This window comes from Eucalyptus grandis, chromosome 2 (assembly GCF_016545825.1).
Source record: "Eucalyptus grandis isolate ANBG69807.140 chromosome 2, ASM1654582v1, whole genome shotgun sequence".
Classification (NCBI taxonomy): Eukaryota; Viridiplantae; Streptophyta; class Magnoliopsida; order Myrtales; family Myrtaceae; genus Eucalyptus; species Eucalyptus grandis.
This window is the reverse complement of record NC_052613.1, coordinates 34484883-34506087: the sequence shown is the minus strand read 5'-3', so window position 1 is coordinate 34506087 and position 21205 is coordinate 34484883. Positions and strand designations below refer to the sequence as shown.

Below are 21205 nucleotides of genomic sequence, written 5' to 3'. Positions count from 1 at the left end.
ATTAAGGAAAACAAAGACTAGTTGAAACAATGGAAGCAATGAAAACTTGTGGCCAACATTAAGCTTTGACGGAAATGCAATCTATAAGAGCATTATTGAAGCCACGGAGGAGTTTGATGCCAAATATTGCAACGGTGTGGGAGGACATGGAAGTGTTTACAAGGCCTAGTTGCAAACAGGTGAGACTGTTGTAGTAAAGAAATTTAAGGAAGAAATGGAAGTCAAAATCGCTAGTCAAAAAGCATTTGAAATGGAGATTCATGCTTTAACTGAAGCTCGAAATCGGAATATTATCAAGTTCTACGGCTTTTGCCGGAGTTCTCGATATTCATTTTTGGTGTACGAGTTCTTGGAATGTGGTAGCTTGAAAAATGTATTGAGCGATGAAGAGAGGATAACAACATTTGACTGGAATGAGAGAGTGAATGTTGTTAAAGGTGTAGCTTATGCTTTGTCCTACATGCACCATGAATGCTCTCCTCCTATAACTCATCGAAACGTGTCGAGCAAGAACATTTTACTGGATGAAGAGTACAAAGCTCACATCTCTGATTCTGGCACGGCTAAGGTTCTAGAACCTTATTCATTCAATTGGACTTCCTTTGCAGGCACTTTTGGATATGCAGCTCCAAGTAAGTTGGTTTCTTCAATAAAAACAGTCAATTAAATTGCCTTACTAAGATTTTGGCCCAAAAAAGATCGAATTAATAAGAAATAGAAAAAAAATGTTGTTTTCCTTTGCGGAGCTCGCATGCACAATGGAGGTGAAGGAGAAATGTGATGTTTATAACTTTAGAGTGGTGATATTGGAAATAATCATGGGTAGACATCCAGGCGGTCTCATATCGTCTCTCGCATCCTCAGCTTCTTCATCATCAAGCAATTCAACAGCTTCATGTTGGCTCCTGAAACAAGCTCTAGATCAAAGAATTCCATACCCACATGGTGACACACTAGGTCAAGTGGCTTTCATTGTAATGATGGCATTTACATGCCTGAGCGCAAAACCGGAGCATCGTCCAAGCATGCAATGAGTGTCTTAAGAGATATCGGCACGAAGGTCGATCATGATAGGCCCGTGGGACAACATAAAATTGGAAGAGCTAGTCTGGAAGAGCTAGTCGATCCCCGATGCTTCCCTTATTGACATTTTGGTCTTTCCATAGCAGATTGTGTAAGTAGTTCTCCCTTTTATTTCTCTTACAAGGATGATATGCACTGTATCACTTTTTTTCCCAGTGATTAATTAACTACCTGAAAACAACTGCATTTTTGCATTTTTGTAATTTTAACCCAGATAAAATGGATCGTTGTGGCTTCATCCGATCCTTAAGATTGGCTTAAGAGATGACAAGGTCATGATATGGCATGTCAAACTATTATAGTATTCCGAATCAATTTGGCACGTGATTGACTGAAGTTCAATACCTATGATGTTTCTTCAATGGATTCGTGGATATGGAAGCTTTCAGTAGTAATTTATGCTCATGCCAGATTCAAAGCAATCATTCCAAAGATGTTTCGATCATTAGACTTGTGTTCACTCGACCCTTTGCACAATTTCGAAGAGCCGATATCTCCAAATCAGTGCTTCCTATGAGGTAGTTGATGTGACGGAGCATAAAAACGCATGACCTAACATAGCCATAAGAGTGTTAAAAATGACATCTGGCCTGTACGCTAGACAAAGCTCAAATCAGCAAGCAGAAGTACCATGGTTTCAGCAAGCTAAAAAAAGGGATGTCCAGTACAATTCCATCTAGAGTGATCTCTAGAGAATACGTCTAACAAAGTGTTGACCGCCAACTCCTCGTTGTCCAGAGATTTTGTATTAGATGTAAACCAAGAAGATACAAATCAATGCAAATACGATGACGTGGATGACATTGTTGGAGCCACACTGGACGATGCTCTTGTTCAGTCTCCGGGCATTGTTCTTCCCCGTTCTCAATCTTTGATCGGAGTGGATTACTGGCATCAAATAACTTGAGCAAGGAACGAAGGGCCTTTTTTAATATCTCTAAACCAGTAACTATCAATCACCTATGACACTGCATTCTGACATGATAATTTATAAGAACGGCTACAGGCTACACAGCTGACAATGAAGCTTAATTGATAACGCCAATCAGTGAGAACAGATGACAATGAAGCTTAATTGATAATTTATAAGAACGGCTAGGCGACTGCTGGTACCTCAAGCGGAAGCTCAAATCAAGATTCATGACGCTATTCTCCAAAATCCTTTTCTTACTTCTTTAGTTGTTCATTATTTAACAGGTTGCGCTGTGAAGCCCAAGGAGAGGTTTTCTCAGGCAATAGCACGTATTATATGGCGCATATAGTTTACTCCCTTCCATTGTCCAGTTAACCAGTTTCTCGATGCAGAAGCATTGAACGGATATATGACATCAGCAGCTGAAGGGAAAGAGAGCAGATCTTAATGACAAAATTATGACCTTCGACGTCAGAAAACTATTGACAATGAAGACAATGAGCTTCAGCAGCCACCTCACTAGACATGGAATTCACCGTCAACTGAAATTGCATCAGGAAATTTCACTTGTTGAAAAGTGAGAAGATGAACTGGCTTTCAATTTATTTAATTTATTGGATAGGTTAGAGTTAGCCTAACCATCTTTTTGATGTCGGTCTTCAAGGTTATCTTATCCAAGACTTGCGATGGCCTCAAATGCTGGGAGGACGACTTTTATACTAATCAGCTGCATATGCAGGTTACCAAATGCAACTCAAAATGGTTTACACCTCGCAAGAAGAAAAAACAAATAGGCAACAAGCAGCCTAAAATTAGAAGTCCCACAGTTTTTCCATAGGAAACTCAATCCCACACCACCGTGTTTTGGGAGTAGAATGACGTCGACACTCCACTGGTTGCGAAAGATTAGTCCAACGCTGGTGATAGTCGCTCACTTCCACCAAATAGACATATTGATGCATTCCTAGTTAGCTTCTGTATAGTTGAATTCTTTTATGGAAAAAAATGCACGGTAAACACGATTGTACTTTCTTAATAGGGTGTATCAAAGAGATTCTGAGATGGGGAGTAGATCATCTGTCAAAACACAAGGTGTCCGACTGATATGCCCATCTTTCATATCAATGTCTTACCTTACCCGATTCTTATTTGTTTAATGCCTACATAACCATTTCTAGGCTGCCTATTACACAGTATAGTTGCTCTGTACTCCAACGCGGTTACACGATTATAATTAACAGTATCCTCCACCTGTTTCCTTTCCTGACTATATAAGAACTTAAGTACACAGAAGAGACAACATTATTCTGCAATTTATCCTGCTAATTAAGATTTCTCAAAAAAATAATAAGAGCCCGACAGAAAGTTTTCAAGGAAGGAACGGTAAGTGCAAAAGAATATGAGCTTTATTAAGGATAAGTAATTTCTGTACACTAATATACCCTAAAAAAAATAGGGGAGTTCGGGAGCAAAAGAATGGCTTTGATGAACTTGTAGCAACTGTGATCACCTCCCAAAAAAAAAACAAAAAATGATCTCCTCTATTAAAGTAACTCAACCTAAGAGCATAATCCGGGGGAATCCTCCCACACAACTAGTTTCACTCTGAGCTATCATCTGAGCCAAACTGACTGCAAATTCCATATATGAGCAGGAGCATGAGGATCCACAGGACCAGAGGCATCTTGAGCATTGTGCCCGACTGTATTTTCAACCAGTATATAGCTGCTGATAAAGACTGTTATCCATTTCAGGATCTCCATCATAATCAGGAGTAGCAACAATTAACTATTTAAAAGGTTGTATTAAATGAACATTCCCTTTTTCTGATAGAAAATTATAAACACGCATGTGCAATCCAAATGCACCAAAGTCCAAACCACTTGAGGTGTCAATGTAAGAATAGCACCTTCTAGAAACACAAATGCCAAATAACAGACTGCGAAAAACCAAAACAGTTATGCCTATGTCAGGAAAGTCATTAGACAGTCTATACCATGTACAGATATCATCTCAACCATTAATTATGTAGGTCTCACTATCAGAACCACCAGATCAACGGTTTAGATGGTTTTGGTCTACGTGGTCTAGATATATGATTCTGTCAGACACTCAGGCTTTGTTTGGGAGAGAGTACAGGGGAAGAAAATGAAAGGGGGGTATATGAAATCTTGGAAGAATTTGAATCTTCCATGAGAAGGTTTTGGAGGAAAAATTTATGATGTTCACCACCCACCCTATATTTTCCTCCCCTCTTTCTACCACAGAAAGCAGCAGGTAGACCTGCCAGAATTTTAAGATATTTTTCGATATCGTCCAAGTGTAAGAAACATTTTTTGATTGGTCTAGGTGGAAAACATGTTAAAGTAACCATCAGATGCATTCTAGATGGTTCCTACTACACCCTCCCATCAATTTCAGAAACAGCATGATATTCTTGGTGGTTGCTTCACCCTATTAATCCAGAGGTGTCCCAAATGCAAGAGAATGAGAACCAAGTGCTATCACCCCCAACTGCAATGATCAGATGGCGCTGCACCTGGCAGTGGCACTAAAAAATCATATTTCTATGTCCATTTAGGAAAACAACATAACCACCACTCCTCAGAGAAAGATCTGCTGAGAAGCAAAGTAAAACCCTAACAAAAGGAAAGAATCAAACATGAAACTAAAAGAATAATGATCAATTCTGATCATGACAACATTTAAGTTGGTTTCAAAGGTGATTGATCCACCCATTAATGACAAGAACCCATAAATGTCATTAAGCATAAACTGTTGATATAACCATCACCAGTATCAGATAATAAAAATAAACATAAAGGACAAATGCATATATGCAAACTAGATGCCATCATAAAAACGAAGAAGAGGACATATCAATTTCCTTCTTAATCAAATTCTTCTAAAACTGCACGTTGTATTTCATTTATCTCACTGAAAAGTAACCAGTTATAGAAAGTAAATACATTGCATCAAATTTTGACAGCCAAACAACCAAAGCCTAATGTCTAGACAACAATCAAAAAACAATACTGGAAGTAAGTATTCCTGATCAAATCTCTCATTATCTTGGCTAATAAAATTGTCTCTGTCCAAGCTAACAAATGGCTAACAGAGATGGAGTGGCCTAACTGTTCCTTTTCTGGAAACAATCAAATATTGCATAACAAGAAAGGAACTCCTACTATGAATGTGATACTTGTTGACATTTACGAAGATGGACCCCGACTTCAAAGGGAAGATTGCTGTAGTCCAATGACAAAGGATTTAGATTCATTCATTTTTTAGAATTGAAGTTAATGTAATACCATTACATGTGCAATGTGCCTCCATGAGAAGTAGAAACTCCATCTACAAATCATCCATAAATGCAACTCAAATGTATACTAGCCACAAATGCATTGACCAGACCAATTATGCATAAGCAAGGACCAGGAAGAGGAGGAGGAGGATGAGGAGGAGGAAACTCAATCAAACTCTGATGATTTTGAAAACAGACAAAAAACTAATAAATAACATAACTGGGGAATTTAATCTAAAATCGCACATATAGATCTCCAGGATCGACATGAATTTGGAATCCTGCAGCAATGCTGTGTCTAAGAATAATTTCAGCCTGACATATTAATTTCAGTGTACGCCATAATATTTAAAGCTAATATCAATTAAAGTTTTTAAGATTTTACAACTATCAAGATAGATTAGAGGAATTACTAACCTAAACACAAACAGGATTTCAGATATGGCAAGAGCTAAAGCTAGGTGGGGGAACTTTCTTATAAGTGGAACAAGAGGCAAAAACGTAATATGCTCAATAGTTTTGTTCTCACTTGTACGGCTAATTTCTGAGGCCACATATATATCTTCACCGCATCTGGTAAAGGTACGATCCTCAGCCACCTGCGTGAGCATAGTTACTAGTTACGTGCACATTCGGTTGGCAATCTAACAGTGATGCAGGTGACCGCTTATGTAATGCAAGACTTCGAAATGTTCCACTATCACAACCAAAATTCTTTGATGGTAGTAACAGTTTCTGGGACAAATTCCAGATAAATCATATGACAGACTTCAAATGGAGCATCTTATGTGCATAGAAGCGGATGAAGAACTAGCTCCACACATAACAAGGAAATGTAGTACCCTGGAAACCCATCTCTTTTTATCATTTTGTGAGCGCATCATTTGTTAAAATGGTGTTCATCATAACTTAAACTAGTGTATCAAAGAAAAAGCATTCTCAATGCAATGGTATATGTTAGAATATTTAAATAATAAATCAAGCTTTCATTTAAAAGCTTGAGTTTTTAAAACAGTTAGCAGTGATCCCACAAATTCTCACATGATACTAGAACTAGGAGATCCTGAGGTCGAATTTTCCAGGCCCCTATTTGCCTCCTCAATCAAATATTTTCACGCCTTAAGCTAAGGCCAAAGTCCATCCTACCCACAATCTCATAATATGAATTGGTTAAAAACCACTGTGATTCCCATTAGTTTCCCTCGACTACATTCAGTACATAAGATCTACCCACCACATGAAAAGCCTTCTTAATCTCATCGCATCTGGCATCCTCCGAAACACCAAGAATATCGTAGTAGCTTCTTTTGGGGTAGCGATGAGAACCTGAAATTATATGAACAGACCAACACCTGAATTTCATGAATCACTTCAATCAAATGAATTAGCCGCTTAAACCAAAACGAAAGAGAGAGAAAATAAAAAAATAAAAAATTCAAGGGAAGTAAGAAAGACTGCTCCATAGGTAGCAAATGACAGAAGCACACCTGTTGCACGAAGACGCCGATACCTCCATGGCCACCTCAAGGTCTCACAATCGACAGGATTCTTCCCAGTAAAAAAAACCTGCGACGGTACGAAGTTGATCGATGAAAAGCTTCAGCTACTTCCGTTCATGAGCTAAGCAATAACTACATCATCGCAAGGGAAGAAAAAGAGAGAGAGAAAGAAAAGCTTACTCCGGGCAAGCAAAACCGCCCTCTGCGAATCCGAAACCAAACCATTCGCAATCGAATTCGTCCGGCCGGTAACCGAAGACAGCAAGCGCCGCCGCCGGCACTGTACAACAACCGGAATTAGCGAACACAGACCAACCAAAAAAGAAGAACGACTGGACCCTCCTGAAATGCTCCATCGAATCCGTTCACCGATCGTAACCAGCTGAATCTGCCCATAAGAAACGAAATATTTTGGCAATAAGAGATTGGGGAAAAGGCGTAAAATTCAACCCCCCGTAACTGGGGCGATCGAAGACTGAAAGGAGTACGATCGAAAGATAGAGTAGGAGCGCGATTCGGAGGTTTGGCTTGAACGTCAAGGCAAACAACGGAAGGTTTATCTCGGGTTTATCACGCAACGGTCGATTTAATACCGTATGAGTTCATCACAATTTTTCCACCTCTTTTCATTTTCCCCTTGTGGCGTACTTATATGAATAAAAGAATTTTTCGCGTTTGGTTCGCTGAGTCTAGAATTAAGAAAATGAACTTCTTAATTTGAAAATAACAATTTTTTTCTAAAAATAATTTTTCGAAAAGTATTTTCTTTATTGTGAAGTTTTCCTTGAATCAAGTGTATTCTTACTTTTTTTCTTTTCACATGGTCTCTCTTGTATGAGTGCCTTCAAGACCTCAACTTATGAGAGTGTTGGACATGCTCGATGTTTTCTATTTTTAAGGTTTATTTGTTTCTTGAAAAATTAATAATTTAAAAATTATTTTCATTAAAAGTGATTGCCCATGTCTCTTATAAAGATTGAATGAGAGGAGACAAGAATTGTTATCGACGATATGTATGGTTTTTATTAACTAAGTATTTCAAACAATACAAAATTATTATTTTTAAGAAAACTTTCCTTCAATCATTCATTTTCTACGAAGCAAACAGAGTATTAATAATTCGATTCTTATAATTCAATCTTAATTTACATGGCTTTATTGAAATTCCGAGTAATTAATCAATATTGGTTTCTCTAGCTTGGAGCTAATCAATACTTCAAGAATTGTGGACCCATTCCATCCTTTCGTTCTCTTTTTTTTCAATGATCTTTTCCACGACAGCTTCTTTCACAAGTATTATGATGATTATATTGCATTGTGAAATGGCTGTTGAAAAAGTCGTCATTACTGTAAAAGACAGAATTGTAAAAATCGTGAAAGAAGAAGACTATTGTTGCATAAAATATTATCACCTTTCCTATGACATGCTGAAGTGTAAGCGAGTCCATCCATGAACTCTTGCATAGCACCATTTTGGTCCGCCCAGGAAGAAATGCGAACCAGAGGTGTGTACCATCTGGCATCCTCTACCCAAGTACAAGGTTTCTACGCAGCATTCTGGGGAAAAATCCAGCTACACGATAATATGCAATGGCGAAATAAAGAAAGGAAGCATGTTGACCTCCTCTTAAATGAATCCATCTTGCTGGTGCAGTTGGGAACTTTGTTAGTCTCCTGTTCGCGCGACCCTTCGCACAAGTTGGGAGAGCCGATATTTTCGGATCAATGCTTACCAAGAGGTACTTGATGCGATGAGACAAAAAGATAAAAAGGAACAACAACCTGAATTAGCCGCAAGAGTTTTAAAAATGGCATCTGGTCGGCATAGCAGACACGACTCAAAGAAAACAATCAGAAATTCCAAGGTTTCGACGGGAAAAGAAAAAGGAATGTCCTACGTATGCCTGGACAATTCCATTTAGAGCGATCTTTATTGAAATCTAGAGAATATGTCTAACGAAGCGTTGAAGCAAAGCGCCAACTCCTCGTCACCCAGAGATTTGTACCAGAGGTAGACCAAGAAGAAACAAATCAACACAAATACGATGATGTGGATGACATTGTTTGAGCCATACTTGGAAAATGCTCTTGTTCAGTCTCAGCTTATTAAGAAAAAGCGATTATGATTGATCTCTCCCCCAAGGGGATGACAGAATAGACGAACAACAAAAGCGCAGATTCTACTCCCTGGTAACCTCTGGTGCTCGAATCTGAGCAATCTTTTCCACAGTTTTTGCCCCACCAATTAGGCTGTGAAGAGCTCACTTATATGCTTAAGCTATGCTTGATCACCCAAAGCATATCGATATCGCACCATGTTTTTCCAACAAAACCGTAGCCAAAGATCACGAATTCGATCATAGTAACACATATACTGCAATCTCAGCGCATCCTGCCAGCTAGTTGTCGAATATTACCAAAAACAGAGCACATTCCCTGGCTTTTTTTTTTTTTGTGGGGGGGGAGGAGAGAGAACCGAGTTCATCGATCAAAACTTACATCTCTCAATCAGTGGACTTGCCTGCGGAGACCACCAATGGCCTCATGATCCAAGCCACCGTCCACCGGATCGATTTGCAGCAGGATTCCATCCGCCGAGCCGCCACTGCCGCCACCCTCGGCATTAGCCCCTGGCTATCAAGACCGCAAAACCAGACCAGAATCAGAATCCAACCGACGTATCAACCTCAGGAGACGCTAAGCTCGAATCTACTAAGAGAGAACCGCGAGCATCACTCACTGCGATCGGGAGGGAATAGCTCCGCCATGGAGCAGGAGGCCTTCCCCGGAACTTCCCGCCATCGGAGCCGGAAAACTCGAAGCTAGCTCCAGGCGAGAACAAGGAGGAAAAAATAAAAAAATAAAAAAACCTAGAACGGAACAAGCTGCCGCTGATGTTTCAGAATTCATGCTGATTTCGGCGAGGCTCGCAGAGGGGATTGGGGATTCCGGCGAAGATTTTTGTTGCAGACGCTGAGCCTCTTTCTGTTTTCGAACGTTGAACTTCACGCGGCAAAGTTACATGCGGAAGACAGATGAGCTGGCGGAGACAGAAGTGTTCCCTGCGAACGTGGCGGATGGTGATAGGCTGGGTGATTTCGTCATCTTTTTCTTTTTTTTATTTCTCAGCTGACGATCATTCAAAATTTCAAACCATAAATACTTATCCGATTAAAAAATAAAGAGATAAATTAGATAGAGTTTTTTAAAATTTCACTCCTCATTGACCTGTCTTATTTTTTAAAGAAGTTTCTATAAATAAATTAAATAGCGAAAATTTTGAAAGCATTACAAAATCATTAAATTTAGTTTCTTGAAAGTATATGTGAATAGCAAAAAATTTAAGGCGACTCAAAAGTTATGTGTAAATATTTTTAGTGCTTGGCAATCCTTCTTCGCAAGTGTAGTTATTCGATCAAATTATGGTATATGTTCATGAGTAGGACAGGCAAACTAGAACTGAAGCACTAATCTATTGGCATTTATCCATATTAAATTCCAAATAGATTTCACATTCATTTGAACCAAAGTTTGTTCAACATTTTTCAAAGTGAGATTTTTTCATCTCAAACACACAACAGAACCATGATTTAATTAAGTTTTTTTATGTATCTTTATATATAAGCCACATTACTCTTTTGTTTGACTTTTATATTTCTCAATTGGCCCTTGTAAACTTATTTTTATAATTATAAAGCAAAGAGGAAAAAAAGGTAAAATTAGAAAAATGATAGAAAGGTAAAACGAAGAAATTACTACCTATATTATGTCAAGTGAATGCACTTGGTAAAGTTACCCGACTATTGTGCAATAATCAGCCTCAACCTTGCACTCCATGTGAGAAATTTGGAATGGTTCTCTAATTTGGCAGTACAGTCACGCGCACAATGCAATTGTTGGGCAGATTAGTCTAACACCCATGGCAATGACTCACTTGATCCTGCCAAATACACGATACTGATGCGTTATATATATATATATATTTTGCCACTAAAACAAAATTCAGATAAGATAATTACATACCCAGAAGGTGACGTGCTATGGCAAGTGGTTTTTATCTTGAAGATGACATTTTTGTGCTTAATTGCAAACCAGAGTATTGGCCAAGCATGCAACAAGTGTCTCAAGCGATGTCCGCACGTAGTTCGATGATGATAAGCGCGTCGGAGGACATAAAATTAGAAGAGCTAGTTAATCTTGAATGCTTCCCATGGTAACATATTGGTCTCTCTCCTGCAGCTTGTGCAGCAGGTTCTCTCTTTTATTTGTCATAGAACAATTATATGTGCCGTATCATTTATTTTCCCAATGATTTATTAACTAAAAGCTCTCGCAAAGTACTGCATATATGCAATTTGCAATTTTAACCCAGAAAAAAAATGGATTGTCGCTGGGAGAACCAACCCTTAAGATCTTCTTAAGAGATAACAAGGTCATGATATTGCAATTCTATCAAAGACAGTATTCCCAATCAATTTGGCATGTGGTTGACTAAAGTTCGATGCCTCTGATAATTTCTTCGATGGTTCATGGATTTGGAAGCTTTCGTGATACAAGGACGTTCGATTGTTCGACTCGTGGGCACACGACCTTTTGCACAACTTTGAAGAGCCGATATATTCGGATCACTGCTTCCCAAGAGGTGACCTCAATAGAGTTTACTCACTTCAATGGTCCAGTTAACAAGTTTCTCAAAGCAGATGCAGTGAACAGATATATGACGTCAGCAGAGTGAGGGAAAGATAGCAGAGACTAATTGTAATGACAAAATTATGACGTTCAGCTTCAGAAAACTATTGACAAAGAAGACAGTGACCTTCAGCAGCCCCCACACTGGACATGGAATTCACCCTGAATCGAAATTGCATCAGGAAATTTCACTTGTTGAAAAAGTGAGAAGATGAACTTGTTTTTCAATTTTTTTAGTTTCTTGGATAGATAAGCGTAACACTAACCATCCATTTGAGGTCGGTCCTCGAGGCCATCTTATCCAAGACTCGCAATGTCCTTAAATGCCGGGGAGGATACCTTTTATACTATTCAGCTACATATGCAGGTTACCAAATGCAGCTCAAGATGTTTTGCTCATTTACAAGGAGAGTAAACAGATAGGCACCAGGCAGCCTAAATCAGAAGTCTTACAGAATAACATCACGAAACTTAATCTCTCGCCTCACCATGCTTTGGCAGTAGAATCACGCGGACCTTGCATTTGTGGTAGATTAGTCTAACACTCACGGCAGTCGGTCACTTGGTTCTGACAAATACACGATACTCATGCATTCCTAGACAGCTTCTGTATATCTTATCAATTTTTTTAATAGAAATTGGATGGATCAAAGAGATTCTATCAAGCTATTAATGTCGTATGGTAGAATTGATAGTGGCTTGTGTGCTTTTTGCAATGAAATTCTGGACTCCATTGACCATTTGTTCTTTGGGTGCTACGTTACCGTCGGCCTTGCTTTTTTTTGGGCCACCAGGTGCAATCTACCTTGGCGCAGCAGGTCCTGGGCAGATAATCTATGATGGGCTAAGTCCCTACTTTCGGGTAAAGAATTCGTTAAATGCATTGTATGTTTCTCCCTTGGAGCCCTCTGTCACATTATATGGAAGAACAAGAATGACATTTTGTTTAGAGAGCTAACTCCTACGATCCTGGCCATGAAGAACCATCTCCTTAGGGTTGTTCGAGATAAGGCTCTAACTTTCAAGAATGTTGACAATACCACGAGGAACAGGAGAATCCAGCATGCCTGGGGCATTGATCCAATTGTTTTCTCTACAGGGGATTCTTGACTGAAGCCATGAAGCTATTTTCCGTGTAGCTGCTATTTCAGAGGCTTCGATCCTTGGGAACCAAACAAAAGGCACACTTGAACTGTGCCTTTTGTTTTTTGTTTGGTGCTTGGGGTGATCTGGCTATGTCCATTTTGATCCATCCGTCGCCTTTTGTTTTTTTTTTTTTTTTTTTTTTAGCTTGGGTTGGCCGTCCTGTGTGGCTCATACCGTTTGTTGCTTGCTTTCGTCTCGGTACCCTTCCACTCGCCTTGACGTCTTGTCACTTTGAGTACAAGTTTTGGTGCCGAGATTTCCTCTTGTAAAGTTGGTAAAGCTCAATACAACTACTTACTTTCACCAAAAAGAGAGAGAGAGAGAGAGAGAGAGATTCTAACAAGGGTAGTCGATAAGCTTTCAACACACAAGGTGTCTGAATGATTTGCCCACTTTTTTCATATCAATCTCATAGTTTTCCGAGCTGCCAATTGCACAACATGATTGCCATATGTTACGTATAAGAACTTAGTGATATTGCTAGTTATAAACACCTAGAGGGGGGGTGAATAGGCGCACAAACTATTTATCGATATACGGAAGCAATTCTTAACAGATTGAAATACGATCAAGGTAGAAAGAGAGAAATAGGAACACAGGATTTATAGTGGTTCAGCTTTTCCAAGCCTACGTCCACTCTTCCGCACTGACAGCCCACCGGCTGGATTTCACTATGATCAAAAGAGTAGTTACAAGACACTGCTTTGCCTTGATTCTACAATGTAGATATACTACCACACCTCCTCAAGGTCTCTCACAAATATAAACTCTCTTTTGTATATAAGTATTCGCTCAAAGGATTTATCTAAACAAATAGGAGCTTCAGACTTTGGAATTCTTCTATCGCGCACACCTCGAACAACTAAGAACGTCTTCCTTATATACTCCTTTATGCCATCATACCCGTTGGCACTTACCAAAGGAATTCCTCCAATCTACCCGTTGGACGGAATCAATTAGGAAGATCGTTCGAGCTATTAAAGGAACGTGTTGATAGCCCATCAATCATGTTCGCCCATACAATCGGATCTCGGTTTCCATAAGTAGAACCTTCCAATAATATTTAGACAATCATCGAATCTTCAGTCATTGAATCAAACTTGATCAATCAAAGGATTATGTTACGTCTTCTCCAGCCACGAGATCTTCTCCAGATGATTAGGTTAAATCCTGAACAAAACATCCAGTTCGGGATAACCTTTCTTCAACGGATCGAGACTGTCAATGAGGATAGACTTTGAGTCTTGAGTCGGCTGTCCGGAAGTCTTCAGACTTTAACTAACGAGTCTGCACCTTCGAGACTAGACGACGGAACCGTTTTGTCAACTTCAAAACTCTTCACGAGGATTTCTCCAATAATCTCCCCTTTTTGATGGTGACAAAACCTTCCTGCAGATTTGGATAACTTTGACTCCGCAAAACATTTCTCAACCACATATGCATATCTTATAGAAATAAATGGCTAATAGAATAACACTAGAATCTGCAACCACAGAAAATAGGTTAGTCCAGTATATGATTAAGCCATTCATAAGATATCAATATTGATTAATAAAAGCAGTAAAGTCAAGTCCAAGTCTAGGCGGTTCTTATCCGACACAAAACAAAGACAAAGTCATCAAAAACAAACAGACGCTTAAACACAATCCAACAAACATGAAAAAAAAAGATTGAAAGTTTTTGATCAAATCATGCATCTCTCCCCCTTTTTGTCATCATTTAAAAAGGATGAGATGAAATCAAGATTGCTTGGGTACGCGGACAAGCTGTAAATCTTCCATAGACTGAACAATGCCTTCCAGCCTTTTAAAGTCTTCCTTCACAGCAACCTCCTCACTTTTGGCATTGGCCTGATTTTGAATAGAGAGAGGTTACATCTTTTCATTCAATGAACAGGAAGAAGCTTGACCTTCATTCTTCAAGCTTTGAACTTCGCATCCCAAGGCATAAATCTGACCTTTCATCTCCAAGAGAATATCCATGATTCTGCGAAAATCTGCTCCATTATCAGTCTAAGTACTTGCTTCGGCTCGATCTGGAGTATAAGCAGACGATGGTGGATCAGCATAATCTCGCAGGTTTGGCGATGAAGCTTCATGACCTTCCTCTGGAAATTGAGATGCATAAACATCTTCCGGGTCCGCGGCGATCGACCCGACTCCTTCACTTGCATCCGGATGTGAAGACGTCACTCCTTTCTCCCCCGATCTCCCCCTCGTTTCCATGCCTACAGTGGAGAAGAGATTTCCTCGGGTTCTCCTTCTTCTCTTCTTTCTTCTTCAGATCTTTCTTTCTCTCGCTTCTTGCTCGCTTCTCTTTCTTCTTCTTCCTTCTCCTCTACTTCTCTTTCGTTCATTTCCTTCTCCTCCGCTTCTTTCGTCTTTTTGTTCCGATTCTTTCGAGGAACAGGACGACTTAAGTTCTTCAAAGCCATTGCGAGATGGTGATGTCATCGTCATCATCTTCATCCTCAACGAGGAGAGCTCTTCTTTTCTTTGATGGAGCAACCATGGGCTCCTTCCCTTTCTCTTAGCAGAGAAGAGAGTTGATGAGATTTGGCAGGAGTCTTCTCCTTGAATTTCTCCAATTCCTTGCTCGGTTCCTTCAGACACATTTTGGTCACCATTTTCAGTCCTACCACCATATGATCGCATGGTCGAACACAAAAGATTTGTGGAGGCTGAATATTCAGATGTCTGAATAACTTCGTAACAAGGCTTGGGTAAGGGAGTTGACCTCTGTCATTCATCACTGCTCTATACATGTGAAACATAACAAGTATGAGGAAGAGAGAACTTCCTTCCACTGAGGATGGCATACATCAACTTTGCCTCAGAGCTTGAAACATCAGTTTTGGAAGTTGATTTCGGCCGAAGGCAATTAATCACAATCTTGTGAAGCAAGATGTTGAATGCGTTCATCCTTGAGTAGGTGATCTTCTCATCCGTTCTCCTGTCCTTCACCAGTTCAAGTGTGGCCCGAGCAATGGAAACTTTGATTGGTTGATATCTGCCTCTCTCAACTTCTAACACGTCACAAAGATATTCATATCCACAACGTAATCTTGTTCTTTAACACTGAAGGAGAATCTATTCGCATCTAAAAAGCTAAGATTTGAATAGAAATATGCAGTCAATTCAGCATAAGCCTCTGTTGAGTCAGAGCAGAACTTTTCAAGTTGTAGAATACTGAACTTTTCCCTCAAGTTCACTTTCACAGCATCCAGAAAATCAAAGTCCACACTTCTAGGGTTTATTACCCTCGCTTCAAAGCAATTTCGAGTACAGATCTTTTTGTTCCTTTGATCTGAACAAATCTCCCCTTTTTCCTTGAATTTCAGCCGCAATACCCATTTTCGGTTGAAATAGACTGAACATTGTCATCGTCATTCCCATCTACAGGATTCGGCCCCCATTCACGAGGATCACTTGGGATATTCGCAAGGGTTTCCTCAGCCACCCCTTTATGAGCGATTCCCAAACTTTCCATTTTTCGCAGAAAAATATACTTGTTCCTATATCATTTTTCTTTAACAAAATCATCAACATAGTTCAAAGGAGTACGAATTCCTTTTAAAGCACGATATAGCTTGTAAATAAAAGCGGGCTTTTGAACTCTTACGGGTGCGCATCCTCGACGATTTCTTCCCGATGCCGATTAACAACGCCTTGAGGACTAGATGGTGGAGAATGACGCTGCTGAGAATGTTGTAGGCTCGGTTCTTGATCGGGAGTAACTTCATCTTGATGAAGATCGAAGTGCGTAGGCCCCTCACTCATTCTCTGTGGTCCCCCGCTTGCGATTCTTGACGACTTTCGAGAAGAAGACATCTTTAACAGTGTTTGGAAGTTTCCTTGCTTGACTTTCCCTAAAAGATGATAACTTTTTGAAGATTTAGCGAAGAAGACAAACGGGAATGGAGGATCGATGCTTTCTAGGGTTTTGAGAGAGAAGAGATTAGAAAAGTGAAGAGAAATCGACAAAGTGTTCGTTCGGTTAAAAAGAAGAGTAAACGAATCGTCACAAAGGAAATAAAAATATGCCTTTTCAAAATAATTGTCTTTATCCACAAAAATAGCTATTTCAAAATAACTTCCCTTTTGAAAATGAATCGATGCAATATTTACGTAATTAAATATAGCAACAATTTAAACAAGTCGATGATCGTACCTTTTCAAGATAAGATTGGAGAGAGAAAGACTTACGGTCGAAGATCGAGGCAAGACCAGATAAAGTCTTGTAATCCCGAGTCCGAAAGTCTTTAGACTTTGATATCCTCATACCTCAAAATGTTAAGTCTGGACCGTATAGATTCAAATTGATTTTTCTCCAAAGGCTTCGTGAGTATATCAGCCAGCTGATTCTTTGAGTCAACAAATTGAATTGAAACATCACCATTTTGAACATGATCTCTAATAAAGTGATGTCGAATTTCTATATGCTTCGCTCTTGAGTGGAGAATTGGATTTTTGGTGAGGTTGATAACGCTGGTGTTGTCACAATTAATCTCTCGTGCATGAGTCTTTGATTTCAAAATCTCTTAGCTGTTGTTTTATCCATAGAATTTGCGAACAAAGCAGCTTCCAAGAGCTACATACTCGCTTCGTTGTTGAAAGAGACACAAGTTTTTGTTTCCTTGAAAACCAAGACACTGTGCGCTTCCAAGCAACCGGCAAGTTCTGAAGTGCTCTTTCTATCAACTCGCAATCAAGCTAGATTCTGCGTCTCGAATATCCCAGAAGTTTAAAGTCTCCCTTCTTAGGATACCAAAGACCGATGCTTGATGATGAAGCAACGTATTTTATGATGCGTTTGGCAGCACTGAGATGGGATTCTCTAGGATCTGATTGAAACCTAGCACAGATGCAAACACTCAACAAAATATCAGGTCTAGAGGCAGTAAGATAAAGAAGTGATCCAATAATGCTCCTGTACAGCTTTTGATCAACTTTCTTCCCTTCTTCATCTTTGTCTATCTTTAAAGAACTTGACATCGGTATGTCGGTCTTTTTGCACTTCTCCAGTCAAACCTTTTGACAAGATCATTAACATATTTTTCTTGAAAAATAAAAGTACCTTCCTTCAATTGTTTTACTTGAAGACCAAGAAAGAATGTTAACTCTCCCATCATACTCATTTCAAACTCATCCTGCATAGACTTTGAAAATTTCTTACACAAACTTTCATCAGAGGATCCAAAAATGATATCATCCACATATATTTGAACAAGTAAGAAACTTTTGTTTTCCTTCTTGATAAATAAAGTCGTATCCACTTTACCTTTGACAAAACCATTTTGTATTAGGAACTTACTTAATCTGTCGTACCAAGCCCGAGGTGCTTGCTTTAAACCATACAAAGCCTTTTTCAATCTAAAGACTGAGTCTGGCTTCTTTGGGTCTTCAAACCCTGGTGGTTGTTCCACATATACTTCCTCATGGATAAATCCATTTAGGAAGGCGCTTTTGACATCCATTTGGAATAACCTGAAATTCTTGTAACAAGCAAAAGCAAGTAATAGTCGAATAGCTTCTAACCTTGCCACTGGAGCGTAAGTCTCATGATAGTCTATTCCCTCTTCTTGCGTATATCCCTTGGCCACGAGTCTTGCTTTATTTCGTACGACTTTTCCTTTCTCGTTCATCTTGTTTCTAAACACCCATTTCGCTCCAATAACAGTTTTACCTTTTGGTTGGGATGTTAATTCCCAGACATCATTTATGCTGAATTGTCTGAGCTCTTCTTGCATAGCTTCAATCCAATTTTCATCAGATAAAGCTTCTTCTATGCTCTTTGGTTCAATTTCAGAAACGAGTGCCACAGCACTAGACTCTTCTCGCCTTTTGGATCTAGTGCGAATTCCTTCATTGATTTCGCCAATTATAAGATCTTTGGGATGACTGGACTTATGCTTCCAGTTACTTGATGAATTGTCTGGTAGATGATCTCTTTCTTTATTTGGATCTTCGCTAACAACCTGATGCTGGTTTTCCAGAGTCTGAGATGCTTCTTGAGTTGTAGACTTTGGAGGGTCTGGAGCAGGTTCAGACTCTTCTTGATGAGTCTGACTTGATTCATCTTGCGTTGAGTCTTGAAATTTGACATTCATTGACTCCTCTACAGACTGGCTCTTCTTGTTATAGACTCTGTAAGCTTTGCTTGATGTAGAATATCCAAGGAAGATACCTTCATCTGATCTTTCTTCAAACTTACCAACTCGATCTTTTGCATTTTTCAATATAAAACATTTACAACCAAATACATGAAAGTATGAAACAATAGGCTTCTTTTCTTTGAATAACTCATAAGGGTTTTTCTGAAGAATTGATCTTAAGAAGACTCTATTGATGATATAGCAAGCTGTTGAAACAAAATCAGCCCAAAATCGAGAAGAAATTTTACTTTCAATTAAAAGAGTTCTAGCCATTTCTTGAAGAGATCTGTTCTTTCTTTCCACAACTCCATTTTGCTGAGGAGTATATGGAGAGGAGAACACATGCTTAAAGCCAGATTCATCACAGAATTTTGTAAAATCTTGATTCTCAAATTCACCTCCATGATCTGTTCTTATACTAGAGATAACACAACCTTTTTCATTTTGAACCTTTTTAGCAAATTTTTCAAAATACGAAAAGGTTTCGGACTTACTTGAAAGGAAATATACCCAAGTAAAACGGAGTAATCATCAACAATTACTAGGCAATACTTCTTACCCCTAATACTCGAGTTGCGTTGGTCCGAAGAGATCCATATGCAGCAACTGTAGAACATGATTAGTAGAGACATAATTTATTGGCTTAAAAGAATTTCTTACCTGCTTTCCCAGAATACATGGAGTGCATGAATCAGTCTTTTGGTATGGTAATTTTGGTAGACCTCGAACAAGCCGTGCTTTGATGAGATTTTGGCTAATTGCTTCATGTTGACATGACCAAGCTTTTTGTGCCATAAGCTTGCTTCGTCTTGAATTGAGATTAGACATTGCGATTCATTTGGTTTCACATCTAGAAGATAGATATTTCCATGTCTTCGACCCATGAAAGATTGAGTAGAGTCTTTACTGATTCCAGAACATGTCCCTTCTTGAAAGAAGATCTTGAAACCAGTATCACACAATTGACTAATGCTGAGAAGATTGTAATTGAGTCCTTCCACTAGGGAGACATTACTTATTGTGAGAGTACCAATTTTCACGGTTCCAAATCCCACAATACTTCATTTGTTGTTTCCTCCAAATGAAACTTTTCCACCATTTACTTGAGCAAGCTTTATAAAACAATTTGAGTCTCCTGTCATGTGTTTTGAGCATCCGCTGTCAAGATACCACTTTACCTGTTTCTTGATGGAGACCTGCATTTAAAATAAAGTCTCAAGCTTTCTTTGGTACCCAAATTTTCTTGGGTCCTTTGGTGTTAGTAAGATAAACAGAATTAGCCCATACTTTCTTAACAGGTTTCCATACCATAGAGCACTCTTTTTCAAAGTGATCCGGACTGTTGCACTTTGAACATTTGAGAGCATTTCTTCCTACGGGTTTAACAAAAACCTTTTTGAAGTGATTTTTGTAAACTTCACTCGAAAGCCTTTTCTTGATTCTTTCTTTTACTTTAGGAAAATCAATCAAGGGAATTGTTTCTTCTGTCATACCTAGACCCGTAGACTTATTGAAGTAAGGTCTTTGCGCTGAAAGAATTTTCTCAAGTTTTTCAGACCCTATTGAAAATTTCTTTGATATATTTGATAAGTCTGTTTTTAAAAAGCATTTTCTTTTAAAAGATTTTCTTCATTTTCTTTAAGATTGGAAACAGACACGTCTAGACTTTTAACTATTTCTTCTAAAACATTTTCTTTTTGTTTTAGAGCTGAGTTTTCATTTTTCAATTTGGAAATTCTTTTGAGAGAAGTCTTAAGACTAAAGCATAGATCATCAATATATTTAGAAACTTTGACAGAAATTTTAAAATTACTTGCCTCAAATTCACCGTCCGAGTCCGATCCAGTCCGAGTCCGATTGTGCCATCGACATAGATTGGCATATTCATTATCACTTTCTTCACACTCGGTATCACTCCGTGGTTTCAGCTTTGAGAGCTTTTCGAAATTTTTCAGCTTTTCCTTTCTTCTTCTTCGAAGAGGACAGGTTGGGTCGATGTGTCCCTTTTCTTGCATTCAAAGCGAGACTACATCTTTATTTGGTTCCTCATCATCAACGAGACTTGGTCTCGCTGTCTTTGAAAACCTTGTTTCTTTGAGTTGAACCTTCTTCCTTTTCTGTTTAGTTTTCTGAATCTTCTTATCATGAGAGTAAGCTCCTCATCGTCCATATCATCTTCGTAATCTGTATCATCAGAATCATCATTTGATTTTAATGCAATGGATTTCTTACCTTTTGGATCTTCATCTTCATTGATCATTTCCACTTCATAGACCGAAGAGTTTCAATCGCTCGTCAACGAGATAGTGGCATAATTCTCTGCGTCTCTCTTATCGAAGTCTTTATGTGATTCCAATCCTGGAGAGTCCACGTAGTAGCTTGTTTACCTTCATGGGATCGAAGTTGGTTGACCTTGA

At 39.0% G+C, this 21205-nt stretch overlaps 1 protein-coding gene across 1 annotated transcript; it reads left to right on the top strand.

Moving 5' to 3' along the window:
* Nucleotides 1–250: 250 nt before the first annotated feature.
* On the top strand, nucleotides 251–2345 carry LOC120290669 (MDIS1-interacting receptor like kinase 2-like). Its single transcript, XM_039307022.1, has 2 exons — nucleotides 251–632; nucleotides 2281–2345. The coding sequence occupies exons 1-2, from the start codon at nucleotides 251–253 to the stop codon at nucleotides 2343–2345; spliced, it is 447 nt and encodes a 148-aa protein (XP_039162956.1).
* The last annotated feature ends 18860 nt before the right edge of the window (nucleotides 2346–21205 follow it).